Source organism: Ambystoma mexicanum, chromosome 8, assembly GCF_040938575.1.
Source record: "Ambystoma mexicanum isolate Mex_15411 chromosome 8, UKY_AmexF1_1, whole genome shotgun sequence".
NCBI classification, from domain to species: Eukaryota; Metazoa; Chordata; class Amphibia; order Caudata; family Ambystomatidae; genus Ambystoma; species Ambystoma mexicanum.
This window is the reverse complement of record NC_090929.1, coordinates 489,035,152-489,059,134: the sequence shown is the minus strand read 5'-3', so window position 1 is coordinate 489,059,134 and position 23,983 is coordinate 489,035,152. Positions and strand designations below refer to the sequence as shown.

The following is a 23,983-nucleotide window of genomic DNA, read 5'->3' as shown; positions in this document are numbered from 1 at the left end:
CACCATACTTTTTGCCATCCCTGTCTGGGTGCAACAATGAAAATATACTGGCTTTGTCCCGGATGTAGCAGCCTGCACCACTAGGCTCCCAGGGAGGAGTGTTTGCAGAGGATATCTGGTTCAGAAGTTGCTGGCTTGTACTTCCTGACTAGATCCTTGTGCACTGCAATGCTGAGCAGGGTTTCTTCCACAGCCATAGTAAAGGATCTATCAACGCAGCTTGAAAGGGTAGAACAGGTCCTCCCAGAAGAGGTCCTGGCCAAGAGGTCTGGAAGATTATATTATGTGATCTCCTTAGCACCAACAACCCATACCAAAACATCGGTTAGCTTGGCCATCACCCTTCAGTAAAAAGCTAAAACAATTTTGCCTAGTGCACACCTTTTATTTAAATTGAGTAAAAGTATTAAGATACTTAGCGGGGTGCAGGGGAGAATATCAACCCTGACACTGGGTTGTACCAAACTATGTGAAAACAGCAGGTGTCCACAACCTTTGTGGAACACTCCCGTCCCTTGCACACCCTGTAGTTGAAAAAACAACCAAATTCTCTTGCGTAATTTCAAAATAAAACTTTGTAAAAGGGATGGTTTTGTCATCCATGAGTTCTATACGCCAGTTAGGGTTAATTTAGACAAACAATAATTCAACATTCAATTTGTATCAGTTCATAACCAACATATATAACAAAGTAAACTGTTTTTTACAGTACATGGTACAAATAGTAACTGTTTTTTATAGTCCAGACAACCAAAATCTTCCATTTACAATTCATGTGGCTTATAGTAGACAGTTTGTACTTGATTTTAACTCCTAGTCCAATGTTCACAGTAATATGTGGTATGTTAAATGCGTCTTAGCAGACATAGCCAAAGTCTTCAAAGTACAGTATGCCTTACGCGTTTCGGGGCGAATAGAGCCCCTTCTTCGGAAGATGTCTACTAGACTTGTTTTTTCTCCAGTTTATCTTTGTCAACAGTAAAAAGTATATTGTTATTTTAATCATCATGATATATCGTAATACCTGTCTGTCATGACTGGATATTTCCTTATATATAATCACCTGTTAGTGTCTTAGTATGCTCTCAATTTGAAATTCAAGTTCCATCCGATTAGTATGTTCTTGTCAATCCTAAAAAAAAATAAAAAAGGGGCTATAAGTCCCTACCGTAGTGAGAAGTAAGGGTATTAGATATAAACAACCATGTTTGTATTCTCAATCATGTCCATTAGAAAAAGGGTATTAGTAATTACCTGATCTGTAGGTCGTAGTCAGGATTTTGGATAATCTCCCACTTTATTTAAGCTCTGTAATCCTGTAGTGGGTCTTAGCAGCACAATCAGAAGTAACGTGGGCCCTGTAGACGGAAAGAGGTTCCTCAGAGGCTATTCTTCCCAGTTAGAAAAAACGCTATTGAATCATTATATGTGGCGAGTATAAGGTTCTAACACAGCTTACCTGAAAAGGGGACGCCCTTGTACATGTATCCTGTGGTGATGCTCGTACGAACGGCAACTGAGAAAAATGGGCGTCGTAATGTTTATATTGCGTAATGATGTCAATGCGTGACAACGTCGTGGCGTCACAATGTTTACTTTTGACGCGCTATAATGCGCGGTATTTATAAAACATGGTAGAGTCTAAAAGACTAAGTTGGAACCTCTATTTTTAAACATATATATAATCTATCTAATGGTGGGTAATGTAGGTCCATTGAGCTATTACATTGATCTAAAAAACATGACATTTAAAATTATCACAGTCTCGGGATTAGAGGAAAAATCCAGCATGCTCACAGTCTATCTGTTGTTAAAAATAAATGTACATCCTCTATGTCAATTAATTACAATCGGGCAGCATCTATATGGGTGTGTATATTTATTTCATCATTTCAAGTAGAAAATAGAAACTCAAGATCTATCAAGCACAAACAATCTAATGACCTAGCTGTTTTTGCAACTTCAGTAACTATTCCTTAGATGTTAAAGGAGCAGTGAATGTATATTTTACTGTTAGATATTTTTATACGTCAAATTAAAAATGTGTCTTAGTACAGCTAGTCATGCATGTCTTAATCACAAAAAAATATTCAAAAGTCTAACAGTAAGCTTATAAGGAGACTTGTAAGAAAACACCCAAATTATATTCTTCGTTCATTCCATTGGGGGAAAGACTGTTCAGTTTTTCAATCCAGTGTAATTCTCTGACCCATGCGTCTGCCATGGTCCCCCCCCCCCCCCCCCCTCTAGATAATTTTTTCACTTCCTCAAGAATAATCACTTTAAGTTGGGCTATTGTGTGTTTATTCTGAGAAAAGTGTCTAGCAACAGGAGATTTGATACTGTTGGTACGGATATTGCTCTTATGTTCATTCCATCTTTCTTTAGCTTTCCTGATAGTTTGACCCACGTAAAAGATACCGCAGTGGCAACTGAGACCGTAGATGACTGATTTGGTGTCTCATGTGGTGTAATGATTCAATCGAATTTTTTGACCACGTTGGGGTGCCTCACATAGCTACCCTTCATCACATTGTTACAACTGCCGCAATTTAAGCACGGGAATGTGCCTGTCTTCCTCTTCTTCAAAGTCTGTTGTCTGTCTTGTTTGATTTTTTCTGCTTTCACCAGTTCGTCTTTGAAATTTCTTCCCCTCTTGTATACAATTAGGGGAGGTTTTGGGAATGGTCTGTCCAGTTGTGGATCCATTTTGATAATATTCCAATTTTTCTTGATGATCCTAGTAATGTGATGACTTTGGGCAGAATATCTCAAAGTATGGAGAAATGGAATATCCTTAGATTTGTTCTTATTAATGAGGAGATCCTTTCTTTCAAGTCTATCGACTTTGTCTTTAGCCTTTTCGATGATGTCGCTAGGGTAACTGTAACGCTCACCTGATTCTCGCAGAGGCGCCGGTCTTGACTGGGCGACTACCGTATCTTCAAAGGTGATGTGTAGCACCCGGTTGGCTCTTTGGGCTGGACCTCTGTGCACTGTATGCCTGACTTCAAGAGTAAGATGTCTGCAGACAGAAAATATGGGATTAATGAACTGGGGTTATTGGGGTGTCCCTATCTCTTCCCTTTTTGCTCTCCTGTAGACCCCCAAAGGTTAACGCTCTCACCTTAGGTAAGTGAATGCCGAGCTCTCCATCTGCCTCGGGGCAGGGTGCTGTAACCAGTTTCTTCACTGGATCGGTAGCGCAGGCCTCTTGACTTCAGAGGACTGCTGTCCGTCGTTTACTGCACGAACGGTAAGTTTCGAATAATTCTATTGTCTTTAAAGTCTTTAGCAATGATGTCTCTTGTTTTGCAGGTTCCGGCGATGGCGGATGACGGGCTGAAGTGAGTTGAAGATGGAGTCCGTATGATGAATAGAAGCGCCTGGAAGCACGTAAGTAAGCGCTTGTTGCCTGCTTCACGATGCGCTCTAACTGTCTTTTATTTTGCAGGTACAAGTTCGGAGCGGCTGCAGGGTGCCGGAATACCCACTGGGGTTGATGTGGAAAGGAGTAATGGCACGTGAGTATTAAAGTTCCCCAATGTCTTTAAACGCACCTTGTTTTGTCTTTCAGATGCAGGATGCAGCGCCGAAGGCCTCCGGAGCGTGCGAAGAGTCGGTGAGCTTTTGTCTTTCAGATGCCGGAATGCAGTGTGAAGACCTCCGGAGCGCACGAAGAGTAGGTAAGCCTTTGTCTTTCAGATGCCGGAATGCTAACCTGTTTTCTTGTCTTTATAGGTGTTGCTGAAGACTGGATTCAGGATGGTAAGCCTTTTTCGTTAGGCCCAGGATCCGATGCAGAAGACACGATGAGCGTTCTGCTGCAGAGGATGCAGAATAACGCAAAGCAAGATTCATCCACCGGGTGTGGTTTAAATAGCCTCCTATAGTGCTTAGGTGTCTCCTTCCACAGCCATGCCTAGGTAAGAAAAGAGTTCCTGCTTTCCAGAAGAGTTCCAGTGTTCTGAATCTAGGGAGTGGCTCCTGCCCCACCCAACAGGAAAAGTAGTTCCAAACAGAAGAGGATCAGAGGCTCAGCTGGCAGGCAAGTAAGCAGCATGGTCTGCTGCAGGTAAGTCCACCCAAGCATTATGAGCCCGGCGCTTCCAGCGCTGGGACTGGGCACATTTATGAGCCTGGTGCCACTGGCGCCAGGACTGGGTCCAAAAGGTCCCAATTGTGACTGGTTGGCCCTCGGAACCTGGGTTATGGATCTGCTTCCATGGGAGTTGGGAAAACCCTGACCTTTTGGAAGCAGAGATCATGACAGTAACCTCTTTGTCTATATTTCTCGGACAGCAGTTGATTTTCTTGTTGTAGTGTTGTGGTGTCTGACGTTATTCTTTTAAGCCGTAAGATTGGCTATAAGGTAAATTATTCCTTAGGTAGTCAGGATGATGGCTCAAGTAATGTAATGAGTTGTTCACATCTGTCGGTTTGTGATAAACATTCGTGATTATTCCTCCATCTGGTCCAATCCACAGTTCAACGTCTAGAAAGTGTAGTTTGGGTTCTCCCACCTCCATTGTAAATTTAATCCGATTGTGAAGGTGATTAATGAAATCCAAAATAAGCTTGTAAATCTTTTGATCCTCTCCAGATGACAAAAATATAGTCTATGTAACGTTTCCATGTTATTAGGTTCTGTTGCCATTGACGTACATTGAGTATATGTTTGCTCTCTTAATGAAACATGAACAAATTAGCATACGCCGGGGCAATTGAGGAGCCCATAGACGTGCCTGATGCTTGTAGATAAAATTTTGATTTGTTTCTGAAATAATTATTGACCAATATAATCTTACTGAGTTCCAGAATGAAAGTTTTGTTGGCTTCACAATTATTTTTGTCGTCTGGAGAGGATCGAAAGATTTACAAGCTTTTTTGGATTTCATTAAAAATCTGGATTGGACCAGATGGAGGAATAATCACTAATGTTTATCACACACAGACAGATGTGAACAACTCATTACATTACTTGAGCCATCATCCTGACCACCTAAGGAAAAATTTACCTTATAGCCAATTCTTACGGCTTAAAAGAATAACGTCAGACACCACAACAAGAAAATCAACTGCTGTCCGAGAAATATAGACAAAGAGCTTACCCTAGCGACATCATCGAAAAGGCTAAAGACAAAGTCGATAGACTTGAAAGAAAGACTTGAAAGAAAGGATCTCCTCATTAATAAGAACAAATCTAAGGATATTCCATTTCTCCATACTTTGAGATATTCTGCCCAAAGTCATCACATTACTAGGATCATCAAGAAAAATTGGAATATTATCAAAATGGATCCACAACTGGACAGACTATTCCCAAAACCTCCCCTAATTGCATACAAGAGGGGAAGAAATTTCAAAGACGAACTAGTGAAAGCAGGAACAAATCAAACAAGACAGACAACAGACTTTGAAGAAGAGGAAGACAGGCACATTCCCGTGCTTAAATTGCGGCAATTGTAACAATGTGATGAAGGGCAGCTATGTGAGGCACCCCAACAGTGGTCAAAAAATTTGATTGAATCATTACACCACATTCGACACCAAATCAGTCATCTACGGTCTCATTTGCCCCTGCGGTATCTTTTACGTGGGTCAAACTATCAGGAAAGCTAAAGAAAGATAGAATGAACATAAGAGCAATATCCGTACCAACAGTATCAAATCTCCTGTTGCTAGACACTTTTCTCAGAATAAACACACAATAGCCCAACTTAAAGTGATTATTCTTGAGGAAGTGAAAAAATTACCTAGGGGGGAGGGGGGGACCATGGCAGACGCATGGGTCAGAGAGAATTACACTGGATTGAAAAACTGAACAGTCTTTCCCCCAATGGAATGAACGAAGAATATAATTTGGGTGTTTTCTTACAAGTCTCCTTATAAGCTTACTGTTAGACTTTTGAATATTTTTCTGTGATTAAGACATGCATGACTAGCTGTACTAAGACACATTTTTAATTTGACGTATAAAAATATCCAACAGTAAAATATACATTCACTGCTCCTTTACCATCTAAGGAATAGTTACTGAAGTTGCAAAAACAGCTAGGTCATTAGATTGTTTGTGCTTGATAGATCTTGAGTTTCTATTTTCTACTTGAAATGATGAAATAAATATACACACCTATATAGATGCTGCCTGATTGTAATTAATTGACATAGAGGATGTACATTTATTTTTAACAACAGATAGACTGTGAGCATGCTGGATTTTTCCTCTAATCATGAGACTGATCATTTTAAATGTCATGTTTTTTAGATCCATGTAATAGCTCAATGGATCTATATTACCCACCATTAGATATGTTTAAAAATAGAGGTTCCAACTTAGTCTTTTAGACTCTACCCTGTTTTATAAATACCGTGCATTATATCGCGTCAAAAGTAAACATTGTGACGTCACGACGTTGTCACGCATTGACGTCATTATGCAATATAAACATTACGACGGCCATTTTTCTCAGTTGCCGTTCGTACGAGCATCACCACAGGATACATGCACAAGGGCGTCCCCTTTTCAGGAAAGCTGTGTTAGAACCTTATACTCGCCACATAGAATGATTCAATAGCGTTTTTTCTAACTGGTAAGAATAGCCTCTGAGGAACCTCTTTCCGTCTACAGGGCCCACGTTACTTCTGATTGTGCTGCTAAGACCCACTACAGGATTACAGAGCTTAAATAAAGTGGGAGATTATCCAAAATCCTGACTACGACCTGCTGATCAGGTAATTACTAATACCCTTTTTCTAATGGACATGTTTGAGAATACAAACATGGTTGTTTATATCTAATACCCTTACTTCTCACTACCGTTTGGATTTATAGCCCCTATTTAATTTTTTTTAGGATAGACAAGATCATACTAATCAGGATGGAACTTGAATTTCAAATTGAGGGCATACTAAGACTCTAACAGGTGATTATATATAAGGAAATATCCAGTCATGACAAACAGGTATTACAATATATCATGATGATTAAAATAACAATATACTTTTTACTGTTGACACAGATAAACTGAAGAAAAAACAAGTCTAGTAGACATCTTCTGAAGAAGGGGCTCTATTCGCCCCAAAACGCATAAAGCATACTGTACTTTGAAGACTTTGGCTCTGTCTGCTAAGACGCATTTAACATACCACATATTACTGTGAACATTGGACTACGAGTTAAAATCAAGTACAAACTGTCTACTATAAGCCACATGAATTGTAAATGGAAGATTTTGGTTGTCTGGACTATAAAAAAACTGTTACTATTTGTACCATGTACTGTAAAAAACAGTTTTTTTTATGTTATATATGTTGGTTATGAACTGATACAAATTGAATGTTGAATTATTGTTTGTCTAAATGAACCCTAACTGGGGTATGGAACTCATGGATGACAAAATCATCCTTTTATAAAGTTTTATTTTGAAATTACGCAAGAGGATTTGGTTGTTTTTTTCAACTACAGGGTGTGCAAGGGACGGGAGTGTTCCACAAAGGTTGTGGACACCTGCTGTTTTCACATCACCCTTCTGTAAGCAGCATTAGGGTGCCTGTGAGTCTGGATGCTCGTATTCTACCTCTGGGGAGGTGTCGAGACCACCCGACTCCTTCAGGTTCAATGCCATCTCGCTAAATCTCACTTCCTTCTATTGAAACTCCCCTGGAGCCTTAGAAGCTGTAAAAGGCACAAAGCTGAATGGAATCGGTTCAGAGGCATAATGAAAGATATAATAATGATAAGATATGTTGAAAAATCTCCCTATTATATTTTCTCAACTGCTGAGTGAACCTGGATAGCGAGCATGGATCAACTGTCTAAACCTGCGCCGATGGACTAAAGAACGCACAGGGGGGTCAAAACAGCTGATGCACAGACTCAAATTCTCTTCGAAGTCTGTATATAACCAGGATCCTGGGTGCACAAGATGATTGAGACTCCAATACCTTGCTGGCTTTGTTGTGCAAAGTGAAATCGACTGCTTTTTCCTCACAGAAGAGGAGCCTGCTTTACCATCATCTGCCAACGGAATTTCTTCCATTTCTCTGCAGAAGCAGACTTGGAGGGAAAAGGTACCAGTCTATCAGGTGAATCAGACGAAGAGTATCTGCTTTCCTTTTATTGAGAAAAATAACAGGATTTGCTCTTGGAATGGGAACTTGGGTCTCTCCAGGGATCTCTGGACCACATCAGAGCTTCTCCGTTCAGAATATTTGAGTTGCAACAGGGTTGTACTGGGCAAGTTAGAGATTGAGCATCCGAGAGTCAGTTGGGAAGACCTCTTCTACAATACCTTCATTGTCATAGTCCGACAGTACCCGCACCAAAGGTAAACCTTCAGAGGGTGTTAGTGACAGCTTGACGTCACAATCCCGACACCTTTTTAAAACCAGAACATTTAGGTATCGCCATTTTCATGAGAAATTCAGAAATGTATCAAGGGTAGGATGTAACCGTGCCAACCTGCATAGATATGCAAGGTCACCACATCAGAATATTCAGAAAACTCTACTCTGTGCTACCAAAAATAAAGAAATATTCTACAGGGGGACTGAATTACAAAGGGAATCTGCAGCAAGGTGAAAATAAATGTGATGCAATTTCAAAAAAACTACAATGTGTCGCAACAATCCTTGAAGCTTGCATAGTTTAAGTATTCTGCAAGGTATGCAACGCTGCTTCTTCGGGTAACAAGGTTCGCTAAATGGACATAGGTGTTTTTGTTCAAATCAATGATGTATGATCAATGTTTATAATCACCGATTATAAAGTCTGTGCGTGCCTTGCTCAAGTGGACTTAACATGCACAATGCAAGATTTGTCACAAGACCAAAATCCACTGAGGCAGAGAATACAAGGTTGGGGCATTTCTGATCATGGATGCATTCTGATGGACAGTGGGTGATACAGATTTTAATTATCGGACCGCAGTAGACCACGAACAGACATGAAAGAATGGTATACCCTCCGATCCCCACTCCTTCCCCCGAAACACTGTGTGCCCAGTTCCTTGCAACAAGCTGCAGTTAAAGATCATGCTGTTCCATCAGATAAGCAACAGACATTCTAATACAAGTTATATAGGTAATGGGAGTGATCGAAGTCTGTTAAAATAACTACACCCTCTCCCCTCTTACTCTACTCAATTAACTACATATATGCCATTGTAAAAAAAAAAAAGAAAAAAAAAAAAGTGTACAAATTCTACAACTCCCGCCAAACTCCAAAAGAAATAGGGCTCCGACACCAAACATATAGCGTTGTGAACAGGACGACAACGAAAGCCACGCAGGTACCACTTATCCATTTTGTGGTGCTGAGGAAGTCGTTCACCCACTATCCACACTACAGTACATTCTAAGTTCACACACATTCACAGGTCAAAATTGCTTGAAACCACTTAGGGCGAGCTTACATATAAAAAGCCTGGTTAGCAAGCCACTGTTACCTAAAAGGACGTACTTGTGACTCTCGAGGCAAATTAATGTCATAAGAAATACCTACGACGACTGCCATTTTCCATATTTTGTCCAAAGGCACATTGGTAAATAATTATAAAGAGCTTTAAAAGAATATTAGTACTATGCAAGGGGCAAAAAGCTCTAGTTTGGAGCTCAGGTGGCAGTTATACTTGTGCATAACATGAACATGCCCCTGTTCCCTAGAAGGCTATGTCCCAATTACTGGGTGAAACACGTTGCCCAGGGGATGCTCTCGCTCCTTCCTGCTCATCAAATAATTTTGATCCCTGTATGAAAAATTGGGCCAGTGCCAGAAAGCCAAAGGGGGCACACCTCAGGGTGTTTCAGATTTCCTTTGCGAGCCCAGTAGCTCTGCAAATACTTCACCAATTTGATCTCCGCTGCCACGTACTTAATTGACTCCAGGACAGTTTGCCGGTGCTCTGCAGCCTTGAGCCGAATCTGCTCACGGATGATGTCTGCATTCTCCCGCTCCACTTTGGCCCGTGCCCGAGCTTCTGCTTCTATCCGCAACATCTCATTCTTGTGCCGCAGCTCCATTTCATGTTCTACAGTGCCTAAAAAAGAAAGGAAAGAAATGTTATAGCCTCTGCAACACTGAATAAGGGATGTAGAATTGGCAGGATTTTGCACCAGGAATAAAAAAGAGTGCACCAATTTTGCTACCAACTAAAAGAGGAATAGAGTAAACATTCCAAAGTTGAAATGTGGCTGTTGTGGGACTAAAACAGGTTACTATGGTCCATTTCTTTTTTTATATATAGAACATGTGCAAAGTACATTTCTTTAAGAGTTTATAGAGCATTATTAGTATTTCCAACAATGTCAAGATTCAAACCTATTATGGCAGCTCAGATCTCTGCAGCAGTCTTATTTAACCCACCAAGCGATCTTCCTTTCAGCTAATACAGAAGAAATGTGGGCTATATTGCATGCCATATTTTATTTCCAAATGCACCCGCAAGCACTGCCAGATAAAGTAAGAAGCTGAAGTAAAGGGCTTCAATCTGAGCAGAGCCAATTAGTAAGATCCTGAAGCCTGACAAAGTACTATCCCTGCCCCAACTCTACTGGCCTTCCAAAGGCAATTGATCTCACAGGAAAGTTCTCTAGGTTGCAAGAGGCCAGATTACTTCAGTACCAGTGAAGGCGCAGTATAACAGTCACCAAGCGTTGATGTCTTTAAACACTGAAGTTTGGGTCAATTAATCTAAGGGCACAAATGTTTATCATGCCATGCAAACAGAGTCATGCTCCTATGCTCTCTGGCACACTCCAGCATGACCATTGTTGCAGTCAGCATGACCACTGTTGCAGTAGGGCCACGGTGCTGGAGGTTCCTACGCTAGTGGATTATGCAAAAACATTTCAATACAACATATTGCTAAAGAGTGTTCTAGCTTTAAATCTGGTATAATTCTCCCACTGCCTGTGGTTGAAGTCCTACCTCGTCTCATCGCTTCTTGTTTGTGTACAGATTCTTCCTGCTTCCGCAGGTTTTCTTCATTGAGAAGTTGCTGAAAGAGAAAGGCAGCCACCATTAGAGACCAGAGTGTTCTCTGTCACTTTAGAGATGAGAAATAGAGCAAGATGCCTCCTCACCAAACTAAGTTTCTCTTTGAAAACCATTGTTTATATGCTTCGACCTGAAGCCACAACCATCTTTATTCTTTACAACAATATTTTACATTGGAATAAATGTTTGATCTTCACAGACGTGCAATGGCATGGTCGTTGGACAACCTCACATCACTTGAGGGCCAAATGAACACATGCAATCAGAAAAGTTCCTATAGTGCAGAGGACAACCTCACATTTCAAATAGATGAAATCTCTACACAAAAAGTAGTTTGATCAACGTCCTTTGCGTGCATCTGAAGTTAAGAAAGGAGGAAGCCATAAGGCTGAAAGCTGGCCGTCAGAGGGCCACAGTAATCGGCTTTTGGACGTGGTATAGCTCAATCTATTTTGTTTTGTTAACCTTTCTTTATTGAGTGATTGACATTACAACAATGGGTACAAACAAAAGAAAGCATGGCAGTGTAGATCAGTACAGTATTTTAACTACAACCATTATGTATTACATCACAACAAGGATTACTAGATCGGGCAGTAGAGACAGTAGCTTCATACTGGGCTGTAGAGGTTCCAATCCGTTGAGAAGGATAAGATCTAGGGCAGTAAGTTGACTATTCAGTATGAGACTCGTTTCATTTAGTGACTGACAAAGTTACTCACCGTAGTGACTACCATACTCCTAGTCCATAATCCCATTTCCTCCATACTTGTGTGACATTCATCCTACGGGACGGGACCGGAGCACCTTTAAAGCATCAAAAATAAGAATTTGTCCCTTTTATTTTTACGCTGGGCTACTGCACTTGACTATAGACCCGCACTCCTGAGCTTCGCATCGCCCTTCTGTCCTTTTCTATCGCCAGGTCCAGGACCATTTAGCAATAATCAAGGAAACTTATTAGGAGGGCCAGGAAGGCGGGCGTATGGAGTAAAAGGGACTATGGACTAGGAGTTAGGTAGTCACTATGGTGACTAACTTTGTCATACTTCTACTTTCCGTCTCCTTTCATCCATACTTGTGGGAGATTCCCAAGCACCGACCATAGGTACTACGGGTGAATGGAAAATCCCCTTATTGAAATACATTCTTGAGAACTGCGTGGCCAAATAGGGCATCAGCCGGGAGCTCAGGTTGAGACAGTAATGCTTGCAAAAAGCCAATGGGAGGGCCATGTAGCCGCCCTGGCGGTGGACTCCCAAGTGACGTATCTTTGGAAAGCAACAGCAGCTGCTGTGCCACGGACCAGATGTGCATGGATGCCCTTTGGTGGCTGAAGGCCCTGAATGTTGTAGGCCTCAGAAATACATGACGCAATCCAGTGGGAAATGGATGCTTTCGAGGCCGGTTTCCCTTTCGAGTCGCCGATAATGACGAAGAGTTGTGAGGAGCTTCTGAATTCACCAGTTCTATCCAGGTAGAACTTCAGAGCTCTCCGAATGTCTAGATTATGCAGAATTCTCTCGGCATCAGAGGCTGGGTTCGGGAAGAAGACCAGTAAATAGACTGACTGGTTCAAATGAAAATCCGTAACCCCCTTAGGAAGAAAGGAAGGAGGAGTGCGAAGCACAACCTTATACTTGTGGAAAGTGAGGAAGGGAGTAGTTTAACTGTAACTCAATTTTTCCAGCATTGGTATCTTTTATGGATTGACATGCTGTGAATATTTTCCATCGTCAGGCTGGAAAACCTCAGTAACTTTAATCTAGCGTTTTCCTATGGAAAACATCAACACCTTAGTGTCCTATCAACGTCCTTTTTGGGTGCTTTGGGATACCCAATAGGACGTTCGGTATAATTAGTCCCGCCACTGTAGCTTATCATCAGATTTGATCCTCCAAAGTAGAGGAAACCCGAATCCCGGTTTGCCTGCAGGTGGAGGCCGGCAGGCGAATGTGAATCCATGAAAGATACCAAACGCTGGAGAAATGGAGTTGCAGGTAAGAACCGACTCCCTTCACCAGCATTGGATCTTTCATGGATTCACATGCTGTGAATAGATTATATAGCAGTACAAATAACCCTTGGAGGTGCATGACGGGCAAGCCAACCCCTTGCCATAACCAAAAACATAACGTATAACACCAAACAACATGCATGATAACAGAACCAGCAAGTGATAGAGTGAAACACAAACCCAGGAAGCTGCAGGGCTTACCTTATTGAAACAGGCATTGACGGACCGCCTGTCCCACCTGTACATCTTCCACATGTTGCTGACCCAGACAATGTCTGGTGAAGGTATGCAGCACTGCCCAAGAAGCCGCCTGGCAAATGTCAATGAGCGGGATTCCAGCCCAGAGCGCTGCCTACGACACTGTGGACCTTGTAAAATGGGCCTTAGGATAGCCCCTCAAGGGCTTGCCAACCTTTTCGTGACAAAATGAAATTGTGGACGAGACCCAGCTGGAAAGTCCTTGCTTGGAAAAGGATCGTCCCTTGCTAGAGGGACCAAACGCCACAAACAGCCGTTTCACCTGCCTGAAGTCCGGAGTACGGGCCAGATAAAACTTCAGCGCACTCTTAACGTCCAGAGAATGTAGGGCGCTTTCCACCGGAATGGTCGCCTTAGCGAAGAACGAGCGCAAGGCAATTGTAGCGCATTTGTGACACTCTGAAGGCACTTTTGCTATGAAGTGCGGATTAGTAGACAGGAGACCTTGTCCCTCATGAATCTCGGGTACGGTGGGTCAATGACCAGCGCCTGAAGCTCCAAAATCCTCCTGGCAGATGATTGCCACCAGAAACGGGACTTTCCACGAGAGGAACTTCAAAGACGCTGTCAACATGGGCTCAAACGGCAGTTTCATGAGAGCAGCGAGAACCACACAGACTCCATACCGGAGCAAACCTTTTCTCCAGGGGAAATGTCAGGAAAAAGTATTTTCAGAAAGTGCTTAACCAGTCTGTCACTAAACAGAGGAGTAGCATTACGCTGTCGGGTGAATCTGGAAATGGCCGCTAAATGCACCCTGACTGAAGAAAACGCCAGGCACCCCTGCACCAGATGCAGCAGGTATGGGAGTACCTGGGCTGGAGTAACCTCCAATGGCCGTACTCCCGGCTGCTGTTCACACCAGGCACAGAATCTCGCTCATTTTTTACTATAAGAGACATTAGGGGAAGGCGCCCTTGCAGCCTCCAGGATCCGACAGCACTCCTGTGAAATACCTAAATGACCAAACTCTGAGTGGTCAGGAGCCAGGCTCAGAGATGCCGATTGTGTTGCCACCCTCTGCCTTTGTCCTGTGATAGTAGATCCTCTTCCGCCCCCAGACGAAGCGGCTCTTGCACTGCTAGATGAAGGAGATCTGAGAACCAAGTCTGTCTGGGCCAGAATGCGGCGACTAAGATTATTCTACGAAAAAGCACATCAGTGCCTGCACTTCTTTGCGCCACAATAAGTGAATAAAAAATTCCAAAACAGCTGTTATTTCTGATGTAAATAATTCTTGGTTTATTTGTTTGATTTATTAAAGGTTTAGCCCTTCTTGGATGACACGTGTTTCGGCGTCTATGCTGCGCCTTTCACAAATCCGGGCCTTTTAATAAGGTTGCGGTTCACCCACTGTAAAGTAATTTTCCGTTCTATTTTTGCCTTTTAAATTCCTGGGTTCAATCCCCCCTTAAGATTATTCTACACTTATCTGCACACCCACTGTATCGACCGCCGAAGCAGCGGAAACAGAGGCAACGCATACCTGAAGAGGCCCGTCCATGGGAACGAGAACACGTCCCCTTTCGACCCTGGCTGAGCCACTCTGCTGGCAAACAATGGGCACTGCTTGTTCTTTGGCGTGGAAAATAAGCGAAGGGGAGGGGGCACACCCCACTCCCTGAAGATCTTCGTCACCTGCTCCTTCTACAGCATCCACTCAGGCACTTGCCCCCCCTCAGCCCCCCCTCTCTGCCGAGAGAGTCTGCCTGCACATTCTGGATCCCCGACAGATGGTAAGCCGTGATGTGAATTCCCCAAGCAATGGCCCAATGCCACACCTCCTGAGACTCTGGACAGGAGCCGAGAATGCGTGCCCCCCTGTTTCCTTAAATAAAACATTGTGGTGGTATTGTCCGTTAACACTCGAACCACTGCGCCTTCCGATGAGAGGGAGAAAGGACTTCAGAGCCCAGTGCACCGCTCACAACTCCAGTACATTGATGTGCAATCCTGCCTCCTGCTGGGACCACAGGCCCTAGACCTGCGACTGGTCGAGGTGCGCACCCCCCCCCGCCTCTCCAACCCACCTGGGAGGCGTCTGCCATTATCGTGAAATGAAAATCCAGTTCCAGCAGGGGCATGCCACATACCAGATGGTCTGTGCATGCCCACCATCACAGGGCTTCCACCAGTCCCTTGGAGATGACCACCTTGTCCGACCATAACCCTAGACTGCGCGACCATCTCTCTGTGAGAAATTCTTGTACTGGTTGCATGAACAAACAGTTCGGGATAAGCAGGATGCAGGACGCCATGGACCCCAGCAGTGACATGTAAATGCGGATCCAGACCACCGTTCCTCGGCCCCATTTGGCTGCTCTGGACTGCAGCTTCACATCTCTTTCCTCAGACGGCTTCACCAGATTGTCCTGTGTGAGAAACTGGGCACCGAGAACAACCAACTCCCTGGATCGCGTCAGAAAAGATTTTGCAAAGTTACTCATGGACACCTGAAGACTCCCACGCCCTTTCCGGCGACAACCCCTGTACCTACCAATCGTCCAGATATAGATACACATGATCCCCCTCCCTGCGGAGGAAGGCAGCCATCAGAGCTGGACATTTTGTGAAGGTTCTGGGTGCAGACTTCAGCCCAAACAGGCGGACACGGAACTGGTAATGGTCGTCCCCGACCAGAAAGCGCAGGAACTTGCAATGGTTTGGCCGCATCAGGATGTGGAAGTAAGCGTCCTCCAAATCCAACGACGCCAAGGAACACCCCCGGCTGCACTGCCCGGATCACATCCTGCAGCATCAGCATCTTGAACTTCAGGTGTTGCAGATTCTTGTTTAACGGCCAAAGATCTAGAATAGGCCTCCATTTTCCATTGGGTTTTTGGATGACAAAATACTGGGAGTACACCCCGTCCTTGTTGCGACACCAGTACTGGTTCTATCGCCCCTTTCGCCAACATGATTTCGACCTGCCGCAAGACAGGCAGGTGCGGCTGCACCACGTGCACAGGCAGAATTGGGAGTTGAGGGCGCCGAAACTCAAACGAGTGGCCAAGACGTACCGCATCCAGCACCCAGCGGTCTATAGTCATAAGATTCCACTCAGACATGTCAGGACACTCTGCCCCCAAGTTGACAGCCCACACGGCAGTCATTGGTGAAATTTAGATTGGCATCCCTTAGCAGGTGAGGAGGCAGGACCCTTCTTACGCTGTGCCTGGTAGTCTATTCTGTGCCGCTTGGAACGAATGCCTGAAATCTTGGGAAGAGTAACCGGGGCAACTGTAACCTCGGTCACTGGACGAGGCAAATCTGGCATTACCAGAGGCCCCTCTAAACACCCAAAGGGGTGAAAAGAGCGGCCCGTTTGCAGAGCCCCCTGGGACTTAGCCGTCTCTTCCTTCATGCCCTTGAGCGCCTCATCGATCTTCTTGTCAAAGAGCTGTTCCCCCTCACAGTGCGTATCCACGACTTTATGCTCGACGGAAGTCAGTGCAGCGCAACCACGCCTGCGTCCGGAGAACAACACTGTTATTAATTTGTTTAAAGCCTGACTCCGCCAAGTCCACTGCAATGTTAATGCTGTGGTTAGAAGCTCCCCCCCCCCCTCTCGAACCAGCAGCATAGCTTCCTTGCGTTGTTGTTCCATGAGATGTTCCAAGAGCGGAGCCAAACGGTGCCACATCTCCTGGTCATACCAGTCCATAATGGCCAAGGAATTCGCCGCCTTCACTGTCGTAGCACCCACTGTGAGGACTTTCTTCCTAAAAGCATCTTGTTTTCTGGCCTCGCTGCCGGTGGTGGAACACACTTGTGTTGGCTCCTCGCCTTCCGGCTAGCTGCCACCGACACCGTCTCCGGCATGGGCTGAGACACGAGGCACTCGGAGGTGGGGGTGGGGTGGGGGGGTGGGTGGTGGGGATTTGGGTTGGTGGTTCGAATCAGGTACCTTAAATTTCTTCTCCAGACGTCCCTTCACGGCTGGTTCTGAAAAAAGGATGGCGCATCGTGCACAGGCCCTCCTGCCACCCCTTGTCCAAAATGGGGACCAAGAAGACTGCCTTCCGTCGCTTCCCCATGTGATTGAAAAGAAAACAGTCTTTTCGCTCATCCTCAGGAGCAAGGCCAAATTCGGCTGAGCAGGACCATTAGGCGGATCCACCTCCGGGTCTGTATCACACGTATCATATGTCCTGGGCGTCGAGTACACCGTGTCACGAGGCCTGCTCTCCTGATCCGAATCGACCAGCTCTCCTTCCTCTGGATGACTTCTTGGAAGGCCCAACCCCACCGGTGATGGCAACGTCAGCCGTGCCAGAGGCGAATCCCCGGGGAGACTCGGGCGAGGGGCATCAACAGGCACACTGCGCACAACTGGAGCCACCGGGCTCGGAGCCGCTGGAAGTCTTGCATCCAATTGTCCCAACAACGACTGGAGCGTACTTAACACCTGCATGGACAGCAGTGAGTGTGGGTTCACCAACAGTTACAGGGGTGCCCCAGCTTCAACCCCACTAGACGTAGACGGACCTGCCTCCCGCAGACCCAACACTGATGGATGGAAACCTGGTTCATGCTCCTCCTCCAAACCCAAATACAAAGCCGGATTCTGTTGGAGAATGTCCACTGGGAGCAACAGCCCAAAGCTGACCCCAGACTGCCACGGATTTCCTGCCGGCAACAAACCACCAGCCACCTCCAGCTGCGTCATCAGCAATTGCGAGCCACTGACAGTCACAGCCGTAGACAGAGCCGACAACACCCCTGTCGGCGAAGGAAGGGAGTATTGTGCCACAATCAGCGACGACGGAACCTCTGTAGACGACCCTAAGGCCTCCACAAGCCCAGCCTTCTCTGGCAACACCGTCCACGTGATTGAAGCGCCGGTACGGTGCTTGGACGAGTTTCCGCTGGAAGAGGACCTATGTTGTCCTTAGACGACGAGTGCTTCGAAGAGGACTCGCTAACCCTCGCCTTCTCCATCGACACAGACTTCTGCACCGACTTCTTCGGCCCATCACTCAACCCCTTGAGCTTGTCCAGTCTCTCCAACCTGGAGAGCGAAGAACTACTCGCACCTTGGGACCGATGCGACTTGGATTCAGAGGAACCACCTTTCCCTACCTCCGATGCTGGCACCTCTGTGCGTTGTTTCTAGGCAGGGGGGGGGGCGGGTTCTGTGGACATCGTCCTCTGCTGTGTAGACGCCTTCACCGCCGGAGCAGAGGACTTGCTTCCGCGGAGGAAACCTCCAAACCCAGGCTAAGTGTCCTCGTTGAGCCAACTAATCAGCCGGCGGTTGCGGTCTTTCAGTGTTTTCTGAGAAAACCTACGACAGATCTCACAGGCATCCACTGAATGATTGGGGTAAAGGCAATAAAGGCAATCTGCATAGCCGCCCCCCTCGAAGACCTTCAGGCCGCAGGTAGCACGGACTAAATGCTGATTTTTTTTCTGGTCAGCAGATGACATGATGGCCGGTAGTACGAAAAACACGTGTAGAACACGAAGAGTAGACAGGAGTTGATCTGGAGAAGGTTGAAATCTGAAGGAAAGTCATGGGGGTGGGGCTATTTATACCGAACGTCCTATTGGGAAGCCTAAAGCACCCAAAAAGGACGTTGATAGGACACTAAGGTGTCGATGTTTTCCATAGGAAAAAGCTGGGTTAAAGTTACCGAGGTTTCCCAGCCTGACGGGAAATATTCACAGCATGTGAATCCATAAAAGATGCAATGCTGGAGAATGGATGTTCCACAGAAAGAGCTTGGAACTCACTTCCTCACCTTGCCGATGTTACTGCAATCAGAAAAGCAACTTTCCAAGAAAGGTATTGAGATCAGTAGTGGCCAAGGATTCAAAAAGGCTTATGGCATAAAGCGGTGAGGACTACATTCAGATCCCATTTGGGATGAGGAGTCTGAACCGGCGGAAAAAGATGAAGACACGCAAAGTGTCTCTTGATGACAGGGTTAGTGAGTGAAAAAGAGCAGCTGTCCGTGGACAGGTAAGCCACAATGAAGGACAAATAAGTCCTGCAAGACAAGACTTGTATACCAGAAGCTGCAAGGTCTGATATGAAAGACAAAACGGGGTCGATCGACGCCTGCCTGGGGTCAAGGCTCTAGGCCAAACACCAGTGACAAAAACAGCAATTTGCTCCTGTTTTGCGCTCTCGTAGAGGGCTTTCGCGCTGCTTGTATTAGTCACATGTTGTCCTCGGAGAGGTTGAACTGCGCTAATGACCGGAACTGAAGCACCAGGCCGCCAAGCTGAGCGATTGTGGGAAGGGGTAACACAACTGGTGATTGCTCTTGTGAAGAAGTTCGGGAATCTGCCGTAGCCTGATAGGAGAGAATCTTGACAGGTGCTGCAAGTGCAAAAACCAGAAGCTGGCTGGCCACCACGGCGCTATTTAGAGAAGAGGGTATAGTTGGATGCACTCCTGAGCTTCCAGAGTGACCGATATTTTGGTGGCAGAGGAGGGAATGTGTATACACTCATGTTGTCCTACCGGATCTTGATGGCGTCCCCCAAGGGGGACACTCCGAGCCCGTCACTGGAAGCGTAAAGAGGAAGTTTCTTGTTCGATAAAGTCGCAAAGAGGTCCACCTCTGGGCTGGCCCATGTGTGTTCAACTCCCATCCGTAACTCGTCGTAGATTGATGGCTGAGCAAGTCTGCTGTCACATTGATGGGGCCCGGGATGTGCGCAGCTTGGAGCCAGAAATTGTGCTGGATGGCCCGATCCTAGATTGGGTAGCCAGGTCAACCAGGAGGGGAGACTTGGTGCCACCCTGCTTGTTGATGTAAAACATTGCCACAGAATTGTCAGTGCGTATTCGCGCAACTGTTGGTGATCAAGGGCTGAAAAGCTGTGAGCGCCAGAAAAACTGCAAGGAGCACCAGGTAATTGATATGGAAGCACCTTTCTTGGGGCGTCCACAAATTGGACACTTTGTGGTGGAGCAGAGTAGCACCCCACCCCAAAAGGGAGGGATCCATGGTAACTTACTTGTGGGCAGGGCTCCTGGAAGGAGGTCCCCACTGCGAGGTTGTTTGACGGATGACCACCATTGCAGATCTACCAACAGGACGGAACTGGTAACATCTTGGAATCTAGGTCTGTAGCCTGGGGCCAGCTGCTCCAAAGAGCAAGCCGAGTGGGTCTCCGTTTCAGGCGTGCAAGAGGTAGAACTAGCACGCAAGAGGCCATGAGGCCCAGAAGTCTCTGGAACCACCAGGACGACATGGGAGGACTGCAGGAAAAGCTGGCACGTGGCTGAAAGGTCTGCAATTCTGTCCATCAGGAAGACTCTGGTACTATCAGTGTCCCAACGGAAACCCAGAAAGATCAGGTCTTGAGAGACCATCAGGAGGCTTGTGGGCAAGAACTGCGCAGAAGCCAATCGTCCAAATATGGATATACATGACTCCCCTGTAGTCTGAGGAATGCTGTAATGACCAACATCTTCATAAAGACATGCAGTGCTGAGCGGAGACCAAACGGAAGCACACGATACTGGAAGTGGTCCATTCCCACGGAGAACTGCAGATATTTTCAATTTGGACTCCAGATGAGAATATTAATGCATGCATCATCAAGGTCCACCACGCTGAGCCAATCGCCCTTCCGGAGAGATGTCTTTATCTGGCAGGGCGTTATCATCTTGAATCTTTCTTGGGGTTGGAAGAGATTGAACTTGGAGAGGTTGAGGATAGTGTGCAGGCCAGCCTGGTTGAGTTTGGGCACTGAACAGATGAGTAGAAGCCCTCCCTTTGCTCCCGAGGGGAACAGGTTCCACCATCTTGAGGTGGAGAAGTTTCTGTACCTCGGCTCTGAGGGAAGGCGTCCAGATCTGTTGGAAGGGAGGGAGGGTTGAAGGGTGGAGTAGGAGGGAGGGGCAAGTGAAAGCCCACCTGAGCAATGGACAAAACACACCAGTCTTCGGTGATGGTCTGCCAGGCCTCCAGATGAGACTAGACTCGTCCTCCCACCGGAGTCTTGTGCGACCAACAAAAAATATTTTGCTGCTTTGCCGGCAGGAAGACTACCTGTCCCTGGAGAAGAGGCTGATGGGCGAGAAAAATTGACCACCTTGCTGTTGTTGCTTTCGGCGGTCCCGCCAGCATCAGTGAGGCGCGCACGACGATCCTGAAACTCCCTGAACGACCCTGAGCATCCTGAACCCCACCACGCATACCATCTCAGGGTTTAAAGTGTTGTCCCGGTCCGCCGGTGTCTTCTCTATAGGAGACAACGGGGGCTGAGGAGGGAGAGATGAGGTGGTGCAGAAGGAAGCGGTGGAGGGAGTGGCACCACCGGAACCTGCATTGGGACAGCCGGGGCAGAAGGTGGGACAGGAGGCTCAGGGTACATTTCCCTGAAAAGACACTTGAAATACGCTTTCATAGGGTCAGAGTGCATGAGCATCTGAAACTTCCCAAAAAACTCATCCTCAGCCGAAGGCTTTGGCCCTGGTACAAGCAGAGTCCGCTCATGAGAGTCATACCACCATCAACGCAGGGAGGATGGTTGCCAGGAAGGCCCACCACCGGCCGGGTCCACGTAATTCAGTGGAGCGGAAGCCGGGGTACCGAGTCTGAATGAGGCATTGTTGTCCGGGCGGAACGGATTTCGGTTGTCCACATGGCATGGAAAAGGCTGCTCAGCCCCAAAAGGAATGCTCCCAGCACCAGGCGATGTGAAAGTCGGTGTAAGAGAGGTATTCAGAATGGCCGCCGTAAACCACAGGTGTTGGTCCGCCATTTTGCCGACACCCAAGGAGAACTGTGTCACACGTGGAGATGCGGCAATTGTCTCCTCAGGGGAGTCAGGGGACTCAACCCAAGCCTTGATGCAAGGATCCTCGGCAGAGCCGGTACTGGGTGGTCTCAGATGTTAACTGGATTTCTTGGAACTGGTCCCAAAATTAGCCTCTAGTGGAGGAACATCGGCAAAGCCGGTAGTGGAGGGGTAATGGTCCGTGACCACCCTCTTTGCCCTCTCAACACAACCGGTACTACCACGACCCTGAGCGTGGGGCGGTTGAGGGATATACCTTACCGACAAGACCTTCAAAGAGGGTCTCTCGGATCTGGCGGTGCCGACTTTAGCCACAACAAGAACCACCTCGGGTTTAAAACAGTTATGTAATGCTCCCTCAAGAGGGGCCTCGAGCCGTGACTCGGTATGGAAAGCTCCAGAAACGCAGACCTCAGGGCGTACCCCGGTGTCAGCGTGGAAAGCTCTAGAAATGGAGACCTCAGGGCAAACCCTAGTATCCAGAGCCACAGACGAACTGGGCTTAACCTTAGCACCCAAATGGTGAACCTCAGAACCATGTTCGGTACCGGCAGGTGGACTGCGGGAACCCTCCAGTACGCCCATTAGGCCCCTGGGGCACGAGCTCACCCTCGTGACAGAGCTACACAAGCCCCTCACAGACCTGGAAGACCCCGGAAAGGAGTCTCCTGGCCGTGGCGCCCTAAAAAGTAAAGAACTTACAGGGCATTTCTTCTTTTCGACAAGGAAAAGCTGAAAATGAGGTGGAGTAACGCCTCCTCCCACCGAAGATGATGCTGTTGGAGTGCCTGGACGGAGAGGGAGTCGCAGTAGAAGTACGAATCCCAATGATGTTCTGGACCTAGGCACTTCAAGCAAAGAGAGTGGGGATCCGCCCTAGCTAAGCGACGTTCGCATGAAGAACAGGACACGAATCCCAGACGCTCCGGCATAGACAGAGGACTAGATAACCGAGGAACCGGAGCAGGAAGGAAGGACAAAGGGAATAAAAATAAAAAAGGGAATACAAATAAAAATTCCCAGTGATCCTAGTGCGTCCAGCCCCAACTGCGCGGACAAAAGGATTGAAGGGCGATGCGCAGGGCAGAGTTACAGCCATGTTCAGTACTGCGCATAAAAAAAAAAACTAAAATTCCACATTTTTGATGTTTTTTTTTTTTTTTTTTTACAATAGTGCTCTAGTCCCGTCCCAAAGGACGGAATGTCCCCACAACTATGAAGGAAAGGGGACGGGACGTAGGAGTAATGTCTTTTAATGTTAAATAACAAGCCAAAACTGTTGGTTTTCTTAACGCTGGTTTAAAATGAATTTCAATATAAAGAACAAGGAGAACTCAAATTAAACTAGGAAAAGGCACACTTGGTTATGATATTTTTACTACACCAGTACCGCATTTACAGGGTTATATGTAATTTCATTACTGGGGAAAACATTATCTGCATTATGGAAAATTATAAATTTTTCAAAAAATCTTTACAGTTTGAAGCATTTTTTCTTATACAATATTTTTCCGTTTATACAGCAATGCGTCTTAAAAAGTCATTAATATTGGATCACATGTGCTTCTTTTAACTACATTTTTATGAAACAAAATTATCACAGAAGTGCTTTACTATGATGATGGAAGAGATTAGCGTACACTCACCTGTTGTCGTAATTGCTCTTCATACCGCTGTCTGGCCAGCTTGTCTTGATACTGCGCTCGCTGTAAAGAAAGATAGTGGTTTGAGCAAAGGTCCAGTATAGGGACAATCAAGAGTGAAACTGCCTCTATGAAAGCATCGAGTGGTGAATGCTCAGTGCCAGAATAACTACTACATAGAGATAGCCTGGTATAATAGCAGGGCTACCCTTCTTTACCCCTGTGCTACATCTTCTTGTTGCAACTTCCTGATATTTAGTCAGACATGACCTCCTCCTTTCACACTTCCATGTAAAGAAAGCA

The 23,983-nt window shown here is 46.1% G+C and overlaps 1 protein-coding gene across 1 annotated transcript in view; it reads right to left on the bottom strand.

Moving 5' to 3' along the window:
• LOC138472127 (ATPase family AAA domain-containing protein 3-A) overlaps window positions 1–23,983 on the bottom strand; it is a 672,103-nt gene that overhangs the window by 579,632 nt on the left and 68,488 nt on the right. Inside the window, exons 4-6 of the mRNA XM_069610129.1 lie at window positions 23,684–23,743; window positions 10,931–11,000; window positions 9,875–10,040 (exon numbers count right to left, since the gene is read on the bottom strand). Coding sequence (XP_069466230.1) covers window positions 9,875–10,040; window positions 10,931–11,000; window positions 23,684–23,743 — 296 coding nt within the window. The remainder of the gene's footprint in view (window positions 1–9,874; window positions 10,041–10,930; window positions 11,001–23,683; window positions 23,744–23,983) is intronic.